The 13275-nt window shown below is 45.9% G+C and overlaps 1 protein-coding gene across 3 annotated transcripts in view; it reads left to right on the plus strand.

The window, feature by feature from the left end:
* DOCK2 (dedicator of cytokinesis 2) overlaps positions 1-13275 on the plus strand; it is a 1177826-nt gene that overhangs the window by 161583 nt on the left and 1002968 nt on the right. For all 3 annotated transcript variants that reach the window (XM_044280877.1, XM_044280878.1, XM_044280879.1), the window contains exon 6: positions 4420-4568. In XM_044280877.1, coding sequence (XP_044136812.1) covers positions 4420-4568 — 149 coding nt within the window. The remainder of the gene's footprint in view (positions 1-4419; positions 4569-13275) is intronic.

Raw genomic sequence — 13275 nt, forward strand, 5'->3', positions numbered from 1 at the left:
CAATGCTAGATGATAGACTGCTTGTCACCACAACTTATTTGATATTGCACATGTCCTATTGTTAAACACATGATTTATAAAAGGGAGAGACACCGCGCTGAGCCTAATTCACCTGACCCTTATTAACCTCTTGTTCCGATCGTGTAAAGCCTATCCACCTCAGTTTTTTAAAAAGCAGGATTACCTTGGTTCTGATGTGTGGGATTAGGGGACCACCTTCTCGGGCGTTCCGGTATGCACGTTTTCTTCTGCACAGAGGTAAATAGCAGGTAGAGATAGGCTGTATGGAGTTCGCCCCGGCCGGTAGTGAGACTCCGTTTGTACTTACGCTCACGCTCACAAGGGGAGCTGGTGACGTCACCTGTTGAGCTACGGACTGCTGTTAGCACCAAAAAACCTTCCTACGCGTTTCGAGTGCTACGGCACTCTTCTTCAGGGAATCAATCTAGTGCCTCCAGTAGCTGCCTTTTATTCTACCCGCACATAATCTTAATTGCAGAGATTTAACAATAAAAATATATTTGATATGTTCAATCGAAACCAAATAACTAAATTTCAGGGTTTAAACCATTCGGGACCAGTGTGTTCATATTAAAAATCCATTGGGTTTCTTTTTTTGACATGTTTTTAATGAAATTGCCTCCCCGTATGTCCATTTTAACTATTTGTATCCCAAAGAACGAGGATCCATCAAATTTTCCATTATGCTTTACTGTATAGTGTCTGGACAGAGGGTGCCCTTCCGATTTTTTATTTATATTATATGTATGCTCACTCAGTCGTTTTTTTAGTTGTCTCTTGGTGCGCCCAATATATAACTTTTCACAAGGACATTTTATGGCGTAAATAACTCCTTTGGTACTGCATGTTATGTAATCCCGGATGTTATATTCAAAGGTACCATCCTCATTTGTTATTCGGCTCATTTTGCTGGTGTATTTCTGCGATTTTTTACATACCATACATTTTTTGCAAGGAAAGAATCCTTTTAACCTCTGCTTGTCGTTTATTTTTTTGGTATTCATTATAGCCGCACATTTTTTCGTGGGTGCGATTATGTTCCTAATATTTGCTGCTTTTTTATAAACAAATGCTGGATCTTTATTAAACAGATGTCCAATTATCTTATCCTCCTTTAATATGTCCCAATGACGTTTTACAATATTCCTAAACGTTCGAGTTTGTGCATTATATGGGATGATAATGGAAGGAATTTTTTCTTCTTTTTCTATTTCTCTATCCTCCTGTTGTGTCTCTGGCACTTTCTCCACCATTACGTTATTTAAAAGGGTTTCCCTCTCTATGGATTTAATTTGATCTTTCTGTTCCAAGAGTTTATTCACATTATATCCCTTTGATGCAAATTTATTTTTTAATCAATCTGCTTCTTTGTCATACTCTGCTAGCTCAGTGCAATTTCTCCTGATACGTAAAAACGAGCTCCTAGGTATGTTGTCAAGCCAGCAAGGTAAATGACAGCTGGTCCTGGAGATATAACTGTTGGAGTCAGTAGGCTTTTCATACATTTTTGTGCATATTTCTTCTCCCCTTACATAGATAGTTAGGTCTAAAAAGTTTATTTCCCTAAAACTATATGTGGGAGTAAATTCCAAATAAAAATCATTTTTATTAATATCCATTAAGAACTCCTTTAAACCTATTCCCCCCCCCCCTCCCAAATAAAAATGACGTCATCTATGAAGCGCCGCCATGTCCTATTGTTGTCTGCATTACGGACAAGGATAGGACTGTTCCATTAGGCGCTGGCCCTTCCGTTCTGCAAAATGTGTAATGCACACTGATTTCTGGACCTCTACGACCACATTGGTTTGATGTCACTGACGTCAGGAGAGATATTTTTTCAGCTAGCAATAACATAACCCACACAAAGGTATCACTGAGAAATACTCTAACTTTATTATGCTATCGCTTGGCCTTATACAGGTCATTCTAAAAAAATTAGCATATTGTGATAAAGTTCATTATTTTCTGTAATGTACTGATAAACATTAGACTTTCAGATATTTTAGATTCATTACACACCAACTGAAGTAGTTCAACCTTTTATTGTTTTAATATTGATGATTTTGGCATACAGCTCATGAAAACCCAAATTTCCCATCTCAAAAAATAAGCATATTTCATCCGACCAATAAAAGAAAAGTGTTTTTAATACAAAAAAAGTCAACCTTCAAATAATTATGTTCAGTTATGCACTCAATACTTGGTCGGGAATCTTTTTGCAGAAATGACTGCTTCAATGCGGCGTGGCATGGAGGCAATCAGCCTGTGGCACTGCTGAGGTGTTATGGAGGCCCAGAATGCTTCGATAGCGGCCTTAAGCTGATCCAGAGTGTTGGGTCTTGCGTCTCTCAACTTTCTCTTCCCAATATCCCACAGATTCTCTATGGGGTTCAGGTCAGGAGAGTTGGCAGGCCAATTGAGCACAGTAATACCATGGTCAGTAAACCATTTACCAGTGGTTTTGGCACTGTGAGCAGGTGCCAGGTCGTGCTGAAAAATGAAATCTTCATCTCCATAAAGCTTTTCAGCAGATGGAAGCATGAAGTGCTCCAAAATCTCCTGATAGCTAGCTGCATTAACCCTGCCCTTGATAAAACACAGTGGACCAACACCAGCAGCTGACATGGCACCCCAGACCATCACTGACTGTGGGTACTTGACACTGGACTTCAGACATTTTGGCATTTCCCTCTCCCCAGTCTTCCTCCAGACTCTGGCACCTCGATTTCCGAATGACATGCAAAATTTGCTTTCATCCGAAAAAAGTACTTTGGACCACTGAGCAACAGTCCAGTGCTGCTTCTCTGTAGCCCAGGTCAGGCGCTTCTGCCGCTGTTTCTGGTTCAAAAGTGGCTTGACCTGGGGAATGCGGCACCTGTAGCCCATTTCCTGCACACGCCTGTACACGGTGGCTCTGGATGTTTCTACTCCAGACTCAGTCCACTGCTTCCGCAGGTCCCCCAAGGTCTGGAATCGGTCCTTCTCCACAATCTTCCTCAGGGTCCGGTCACCTCTTCTCGTTGTGCAGCGTTTTCTGCCACACTTTTTCCTTCCCACAGACTTCCCACTGAGGTGCCTTGATACAGCACTCTGGGAACAGCCTATTCGTTCAGAAATTTCTTTCTGTGTCTTACCCTCTTGCTTGAGGGTGTCAATGATGGCCTTCTGGACAGCAGTCAGGTTGGCAGTCTTACCCATGATTGCCGTTTTGAGTAATGAACCGGGCTGGGCATTTTTAAAAGCCTCAGGAATCTTTTGCAGGTGTTTAGAGTTAATTAGTTGATTCAGATGATTAGGTTAATAGCTCGTTTAGAGAACCTTTTCATGATATGCTAATTTTTTTAGATAGGAATTTTGGGTTTTCATGAGCTGTATGCCAAAATCATCAATATTAAAACAATAAAAGGCTTGAACTACTTCAGTTGGTGTGTAATGAATCTAAAATATATGAAAGTCTAATGTTTATCAGTACATTACAGAAAATAATGAACTTTATCACAATATGCTAATTTTTTTAGAAAGACCTGTATAGGCAGTAGAAAAGTTTGCATAACAGCGTTAAACCAATCATAAAAGATAAACATTGGTGGTCACGCACATACTTCCGGAACATCCTTATATGGTATGTGTACGTGCAGTAAGCAGAAAGAATAGGTTTTAATCAGTCACATATAAGAATGTATGCAGTTGTGCCGAATGACCCTGAATAAGACAAGAACGTTTGTTCTAGTTCTGGGAGATTCTCAGAATCTGTCCTGGGACAGATAAGAAAACCTAACTCACAGCGGGGGAAGGTGAAACAGTGCGTGGGTGAGATGTTATAACAATTCTTTACATATTTAGAGAAGACAAGATGGAGTCACATTTCTCTTCAGTATCCATGTTTGGTGGATCCACAATTTGTGGGCTGTAAAAGGCAGAGTAAGACAAGATTTGCTTATTCCACCCACAGACAGTGAGTGACATTGTATTGTATCCGTATGAGTACACGGCAGGCTGTCAACTGTACGCAGAAAAAGTAATCAGGACTCACTGTCTTTCCTGCTCCAAATCACATAAACCTATAAACATCACAGAGTCTAGCTTCTCTCAGATAGGGCAGCAAAAATCATCTGACAGGTTCACTTTAAACTGTACTTTCTTTTGTGTGAGTGCATTTACAGTGTGTATAAACCCATGTTATGTATTGGTGTTGAATTTTACTAATCCTTGAACTTCTGTTAGTGTCTGTAAAATGAGTATACTTATGATGTTTCCTAATTTCTATCTTGCTTTACATCCTCATAATGATATATGACATATGTAGGACAACAGCCATTTTTCGTATTAAGAGAACATTCTTGTGCTGTAGAGTTATTAGTAAACCATTAACCTTTGCGTGTTATCTGGTTACAGTCGAGCAAAAAGGAAAAATTCCAGCAGGTTCAGTCAATGATGTGTGATTTGATGGAATGGCGATCACAGCTCCTTTCTGGTACCTTGCCAAAGGATGAATTAAAAGAGCTAAAGCAAAAAGTAACTTCAAAAATTGACTATGGCAACAAGTAAGTTTTCTTCTTTTAGTCCATCTTCAGGTTTAGAATGCACAGTTGTAGAGAGGGCTGTAATAATGTGCTGTAATTCACACACTGTAGAACCATGCTGTTTGAAATAGGATTGGGCGCAAATATTAAAATTGCAAATTTTAATCGTGAATACCGTCACTTCGAGAATTTGCGAAGATTTAGAATCTAGTGCTATATATTCATATTCGCAAATATTCTAGATTTTTTTTCTTCTGAACTCATGATCCCTCCCTGCTTCTTGCTTGTGGGCCAATGAGAAGGCTGCAATGTCTTTGTCTGAGCTTAGCAACATCCCTAGCAACCAATAGGAAACTTGCCTTCCCCTTTACTATATAAGATGCTCCCCAGCAGCCACTTTCTGCATTTTTTGTAGTTCTGAGAGAGGCAGAAGTGTCATAGCTGTGCTCCATGCTTTACTGTTTAATTACATTAGTTAGCATATATATATATATATATATATATATATATATATATATATATTATACAGATAGTTAGTGGGAGGTTAGATCGTGATATAGTGTAGCTGGTTCTGCTGTCCATACATACATGCTACATACATACAGACATAGTGCTGTAATGTCACAAGTTCACAACAATACTTAGTGCACCAATCAGTAATATGTAGTCAGAGCTGCTTAAATATTGAAATTGCACGTATTGCCCCAAAATATGTACATCATTAATTGCCGATTTGCGCAATTGCAAATATATTGGAGCACTCTATCTGCATATAAAAGGTATTGTAATGTTCTGCTGTGCCAACTATTTTCTCCAGTCTTAGGAAACTTCTAGCAGCTTGAAAAATATAGCAAAAGTTTCCCACGCCTGCATTACAGGTGCAATATGCGCATATTACATTGCCGATTTTCGCAATCAAGAAAATAATGGTGAATTTGCGAATTTATGATAAATTTATTTGCCCAAATATTCACAAAATATTCAAATATTGCCCCTGTCGCTCATCACTAGTTAGAAACAGTTCAATCCCACTGTAATAAATTAGATTTCATGACTCTCTAAAGCTTGATACACCATTTAAATACTGGACTTCGACTACAATTCAAGCCATGGTGCTATGATCACTTTTAAGGCCCCTTTACACAGGCCAATGATCAAGGCAATTATTGGAAAGGTGTGTTCCTAGAATGCTCCTTTCTAATAATTGCCCTGTCTAGGGGTGCTGCCGGTCATCTTATAAAGAAGCACTTGATCACTGGGTGAAGGCATTGCTGGTGTGGTCACCTAAATCACCATTTCTGTGCAGCAGATTATGCTAAAAAAAAAACCTGAAATAAAGTGGCTTAAATGGGAGGAAATGCTCAAAACCCCCAAACACTGTGGCGTGTTTATAACTGGGGGAGCAATTCCTCCGCATGTGATCCGTTGCTAATGGCAATCTCCTGCAAAAATGCATACAATGGAGGATGTTGGCAGTGGACCACATGCACCACAAAAGCATTGATTCAGCAGATTATGCTGCCTAATCAGAGATCTGCTGCCCAGAAACAATAAATGGGTATGATCACAAGCAATCACTATAGCAATCACTTGTTCCCAGGGCTGGTGCAAGCATTGTTGCCATTCTAGGCAAAAGCTAATTTTGCCGCCCCCTTGACTACACCCATTGACCATGACCTTTGACCCGCCCCTTTTTTGTCGACCACCTATTTAATGATTGTTGCATGCAACATTTTACTTGACTAGCTAATTTTAGATATTCTACAGCAGTTCCGTTACATAGCCGCCCTGAAATTTCTGCTGCGGAAAAGTAGCAAAATCTGCAGAAGGGGGCCCCTAGACTGAAGCTGCACGGGGCCAAAGATCGCTATGTAGCAGGGCATTACGGAATTGAATGGGGATTTCCTCTTCTCACTTGCTGGGGCAGCTGCGTGCAGTGTGTGGGGCGACTACCTACAGAGCCCTCACCCACTGCTCTGTCCACAGGTCCTGGTCCTCCTCAGCCCTGGCATCAGCCTCCCATGTGCCATGTGTAGTATATGCTCACCATCCGATCAGACCAGGTGCCATGTGTGCCTGTTTACTACACCCAGGCTATGGCACAGCAGCACCGCTCTGTTACTTACACACCGGCTGATGTGCACTAGTGTCTATGAAGTGAAGAAGAGGTATACATATAGTTATCTATCCACCAGGAGGCTGAGCCCAGCCAGGAGACTACATAGAAACTTCCCCTAACTCCGCACATGGCACCGTGCCCACCTTCCCAGGCTGTGCCTGATGTAGCATCCCTATGGTCGGCAATGACACCCACCCCTGACAGCCTGCACTTACCGGAGTATGGTCCCAACGCCACAGCAGGGAGAAGTCCAGCCAAAGTCAACAGGCAACTTGTAAACACTTTCCCCATGGCGGCTCCAGGGCTCCACTGCCCAGCGCAATGAATTAGTCTCCTCAGTCACAACCGGCGAAGAGCCGCGACAGTAAAAGTCGCACCGCTGACTGTGCCACAGAGAAGTTTGGAGGCTCCTGGTGCCGATAGTCCTGTGGGTGGGGAGCGTGACTGGCCCCATGCACACAGTAGTCACGTGAGTGGTGCCATGCCCGCGCCCAGTTCTTGTAGTAAAATGTGTCCTGCCACAGCTAGTCTCCCAGCGCCACCTCTCGGTGCTCTCTCCCTGGACTCGGGGCGGAGCATCAGCCACCCTGAGTCCAGGGAGAAAGCTGTCTGCTCCCCCTGCTACCTGCACACACACACGCGCACACTGCTCCCCCTGCTGCCTGCACACACACACACTGCTCCCCCTGCTGCCTGCACACACACACTGCTCCCCCCGCTGCCTGCACACACACTGCTCCCCCTGCTGCCTGCACACACTGCTCCCCCTGCTGTCTACACACACACTGCTCCCCCTGCTGCCTGCACACGCACACTGCTTCCCCCGCTACCTGCACACACACACTGCTCCCCCTGCTGACTGAACACACATACACTGCTCCCCCCGCAGCCTGCACACACACTGCTCCCCCCACTGCATGCGCACACACACACTGCTCCCCCTGCTGCCTGCACACACACACTGCTCCCCCTGCTGCCTGCACACACACACTGCTCCCCCTGCTGCCTGCACACACACACTGCTCCCCACGCTGCCTGCACACACACACTGCTCCCCACGCTGCCTGCACACACACACACCGCTCCCCCCGCTGCCTGCACACACACTGCTCCCCCCACTGCCTGCACACACACACAGCTCCCCCCACTGCCTGCACACACACACAGCTCCCCCCACTGCCTGCACACACACACAGCTCCCCCCACTGCCTGCACACACACACAGCTCCCCCCGCTGCCTGCACACACACAATGCTACCCCCGCTGCCTGCACACACACAATGCTACCCACGCTGCCTGCACACACACAATGCTACCCCCGCTGCCTGCACACACACAATGCTACCCCCGCTGCCTGCACACACACACACTGCTCCCCCTGCTGCCTGCATACACACACTGCTCCCCCTGCTGCCTGCACACACACAATGCTCCCCCTGCTGCCTGCACACACACAATGCTACCCCCGCTGCCTGCACACACACACACTGCTCCCCCTGCTGCCTGCATACACACACTGCTCCCCCTGCTGCCTGCACATACACACTGCTCCCCCTGCTGCCTTAACACACACACTGCTCTCCCCGCTGCCTGCACACACACACTGCCCCCCCCTGCTGCCTCCACACACACACACACACATTGCCCCCCCCCCCCCGCTGCCTGCACACACACACATTGCTCTCCCTCTATTCTCCCCTTCTGTTTAACCCTATAATGACATCTGGGACTGGTCCTGAAGCATGATGGGGGTTGTAGTCAAAGGTCCAGTACACAGGACAGGATTTCTGGTCACTTACCCTTCACTTCTTCACTGGTCATGTGATTCCGGGAGGTGTGATGTCATAGGAAGGGGCGGGGGCTTCTAGGGAACAGAAAGCAGTGAGCTAGTCTATACATGTGTACTGCTGAGGAGAGGAGGATTTACATGCAGGGCCGGCACCATCGCCACCCTTAAGCAAAGTAGGCCCCCAGCAAGAGTGCGCTCTACGTGGTGGCCTAATTTGCTTATGGGTGGCACCAGCCCTGCTTGTTCCCAAACAGTGAAGGTGTCTGCTGCATGTAATTGCCTGCTGTGTCCGCCCATGTAAAGGAGTCTTAAAGGGAACCTGTCACCTCTAAAAATCATCCTAAGCCGCCAGCAGTACCTAACAGTAGCCAGCAGCGCGTTTCCGACGATAATTTTCTTCCTGAAGGCCGATGCGGCTAAAGCTCAGAAACGTTCTTTTATCCCCTGCCAAAACGCTTCTCTAGTCATGCTTGAGGTTAAGGGGGCAGAGGCCTCATTGATGGGCCTAAATTTATGAAAATGGACTCTTACAGTGGTGGGTGACGTGAAGCCTGATTCTCTGCTATGACATGAAGACTGATTCTCTGCTGACATGAAGCCAGATTGTCTGTTACAGGACCTCTCTCCTCTGCCTGGGTGCTGGGCCTAAATTTATGAAAATGGACTGTTGCAGTGGTGGGTGACGAGAAGCCTGATTCTCTGCTATGATATGAAGACTGATTCTCTGCTGACATGAAGCCAGATCCTCTGTTACGGGACCTCTCTCCTCTGCCTGGGTGCTGGGCCTAAATATCTGACAATGGACTGTTGCATTGGTGGCTGACGTGAAGCCTCATTCTCTGCTATGACATGCAGACTAATTCTCTGCTGACATGAAGCCAGATTGTCTGTTACGGGACCTCTCTCCTCTGCCTGGGTGCCGGGGCCTAAATATCTGAGAATGGACTGTTCCAGTGGTGGGTGATGGGAAGCCAGATTCTCTGCTATGGGACCTCTCTCCAATTGATTTTGGTTAATTTTTATTTATTTAATTTTTATTTGAATTTATTTTCCTATCCACATTTGTTTGCAGGGGATTTACCTACATGTTGCTGCCTTTTGCAGCCCTCTAGCCCTTTCCTGGGCTGTTTTACAGCCGTTTTAGTGCCGAAAAGTTCGGGTCCCCATTGACTTCAATGGGGTTCGGGTTCGGGACGAAGTTCGGATCGGGTTCGGATCCCGAACCCGAACATTTTCAGGGAAGTTCGGCCGAACTTCTCGAACCCGAACATCCAGGTGTTCGCTCAACTCTACACACAACGCATTAAACATTTGCAACAAATGTTAACTGGGCTTTCATTGGCTTTTTTTATGTTAAAGGTAGTTCAGGTAGGACTCCTACACTCATAAAGCCTATTCACTAAGTTAAAGGGCTGCCAAAAATGACAAGGAACTGGCACTTTAATACACCCTTTGTTAAACATAAAGGAGGGCATCATACACACCCTTGAAAAATTATGATTGATGGCCTGCTGGTGACCCTCTAAAACATTAGGGACGAGAGCCTGCTGCTGATCTTACCATCTAAAAAAATTAGGGGTGAGGGTCTGCTGCTGATCTGACCTTCTAAAAAATTAAGGGGGAGGGTCTGCTGCTGATCTGACCTTCTAAAAAATTAAGGGGGAGGGTCTTCTGCTGAGCTAACCATCTAAAGAATTAGGGTGAGGATCTGCTGCTGATCTGAGCTTCTAAAACATTAAGAGTGAGGGTCTGCTACTTAGCTGATAATCAAAAAAATTTGGGGTGAGGGTCTGCTGCTGAGCTGACCATCTAAAAAATTTAGGGGTGAGGGTCTGCTGCTGAGCTGACCATCTACAAAATTAGGGGTGAGGGTCTGCTGCTGATCTGAGCTTCTAAAACATTAGGGGTGAGGGTCTGCTGCTGAGCTGACCATCTAAAAAATTAGGGGTGAGGGTCTGCTGCTGATCTGGCCTTCTAAAACCTTAGGGGTGAGGGCCTGCTTCTGATCGGACCATGGAAAAAAATTAGGGGTGAGGGTCTGCTGCTGATCTGAGCTTCTAAAACAATAGGGGTGAGGGTTTGCTGCTGATCTGACCTTCTAAAACATTGGGCGCAAGGGCCTGCTGGTGACCCTCTAAAACATTAGGGGCGAGAGCCTGCTGCTGATCTGACCATCTAAAAAATTATTGGTGAGGGTGTGCTACTGATCTGACCTTCTAAAAAATTAGGGGGGAGGGTCTGCTGATGATCTGACCATCTAAAACATTAGGCGTGAGGGTCTGCTGCTTATCTGACAATCTAAAAAATTAGGGGTGAGCGTCTGCTGCTGATCTGACCATGGAAATAATTATGGGCGAGGGCCTGCTGCTAGATGACCATCTAAAACATTAGGGGTGAGGGTCTGCTGCCGAGCTGACTAAAACATTATGGGCGAGGGCCTGCTGCTCAGCTAACCATCTAAAATATTAGGGGTGAGGTCTGCTGCTGAACTGACTCTCTAAAACATTAGGGGCGAGTGCCTGCTACTGAGCTGAACATCAAAAAAAATTATGGTTAAGGGTCTGCTGCTGAGCTGACTCTCTAAAACATTAGGGGCGAGTGCCTGCTGCTGATCTGACCATGTAAAGAATTATGGTTGAGGACCTGCTGCTGAGCTGACCATCAAAAAAAATTATGGTTGAGGGCCTGCTGCTGAGCTGACCCTCTAAAACATTAGGAGTGAGGGCAGCCTAATAAGCATGTTAATATGATGAGGAGGACGACGAGAAAAGGAAGATTGAACCATATACCCTTTTTTGTGGTGGAAGGGGTGCATGGGAATACAGTGTATTCAATACACCATAAAAGCCACATTTAAAGTGCCTTTATGTTCAGCCGCTTTCCTCTGGTGGAGTAGAGAAGTCATGGGCAATCCAGGCCATGTTCATTTTTATAAGAGTCAACCTGTCAGCATTTTCAGTTTACAGGCAGATGCACTTATCAGTTATTATGCCCCCAGCAGCACTAAATACTCGCTCTGACAAAACTCTGGCGGCAGGGCAGGCCAGCCCCTACAAGGCGTAGAGCGCCAGTTCGTGCCACGTGTCCAGCTTGGACACCCAATAGTTGTAAGGCACTGAGGGATCATTCAGTACACAGACACTGTCTGCTATGTACTCCTTTACCATTTTCCAAAAGTTGTTTCCTTGTGACAGTAGGCCGCACATCAGGGTGAGGGTGCTGGCAGGGTGTCCTGAAACTGTCCCAGGCCTTGGAGAGTGTTGCCCTGTCTGTTGGAACTGCTGTGTGTTCCCCTCGTCTCCCCTCCTCAGTTGCCCAAGGAACTATGTACTCTGCCAACAGCATTGTCAGCTGGAAATTTTGGGAGCAATTTTTCCACAAGGACCTTCTGGTATTGCACTATTTTGCTAGTCCTCTCCACCACAGGAATGAGAAATGAGAAGTTCTCTTTGTAGCGAGGGTCGAGAAGGGTGAACAACCAGTAATCGGTGTTGGCAAAAATGTGCAAAAAATGCGAGGGTCACGGGAAAGGCAAAATAACATAAAGTCAGCCATGTGTGTCAGAGTCCCAACAGACAAGATTTCGCTGTCCTCATCAGGAGGATGACTCAATCTCCTCATCCTCTTCCTCCTCTTCTGCCCTGCTACGGGTATAAAACCTGCTATGGGTACTACCCTCTGTAGCGGAAGCAACCATCTCCTGCTTGTCCTCCTCCCTGTGTATTGTCTTCCCCCATTTCCATCTCTTCCAAATGCAAAGCGTCCGCCTTCATTGTGAGCAGCGTGCATTTCAGTAGACACAGAAGTGGGATGGTTACGCTGATAATAGCGGCATCGCTGCTCACCATCTGTGTTGATTTCTCAAAGTTGCGTAAAACCTCACAGAGGTCAGACATCCATGCCCACTCGTCGCTTGTGAAGAGCGCAGCTGATTGGAAAGACGACAACCATGTTGCAGCTAGTATTCCACTACTGCCCTCTGCTGCTCACAAAGCCTGGCCAACATGTGGAACGTGGAGTTCCAGCTCGTGCTCACGTTGCACAACAGTCGGTGAGCTGGCAATTGCAAACGCTGCTGCAGCGCTGCAAGACCGGCTGCAGCTGTAGATGACTTTCGAAAATGGGCACACACGCGGTGCACCTTTACCAGTAGCTCAGGCAAATTGAGGTAGGTATATTGTGTGGCACAGTGTGTGCTATATGTGTATAATAAACATATTTCACATGAAAACTTACAATTACTTGGCTTGGCCCTTAGGGATCTCGGACACCACTTCAACACTTTGGCTGGGGGGGGCTCGGTGGAGCTGATGTTGTGTTTTATCCTAATGAGATAGATTTCATAATAAGGATTTGGAGAAGGGGCAGAGGGATAACAGCAGGGAGAGGCTGGTGCTGCTACTAGGGGGTCATACCATGGGGGAGTAAAAGCCCACCATAATGCCTCCCAGTAGAAATAATTCTCCTTATAATGTGACAGTGCCAAAAATACCCCCTTGTAATGCCCCCAGTTAAGCTTATGTCCCCATAGTGCCCCCATAATGTTCCAGTATAAAATACCCCTATATAGTGCCCCCATTAAATGCCCCAATAGTGCTTCTCTCCCCCCTTTCTCCTAGTGCCCCCATAATGTACCAGTGTAAAATGCTCCATATATAGTGCCCCAGTAGATGCCCTCAGTGTCCCCCATAATTTCCAAGTATAAAATACCCCTTCTTAGTGCCCCCTGTGGATGAGCCCATAGTAATCCTCTCCCCCCTTCCCCATAGTACCCACCATAATGTGTCCCAGTATAAAATGCCACTGTACAGAACCCCCCC

Source organism: Bufo gargarizans, chromosome 2, assembly GCF_014858855.1.
Source record: "Bufo gargarizans isolate SCDJY-AF-19 chromosome 2, ASM1485885v1, whole genome shotgun sequence".
NCBI lineage: Eukaryota > Metazoa > Chordata > Amphibia > Anura > Bufonidae > Bufo > Bufo gargarizans.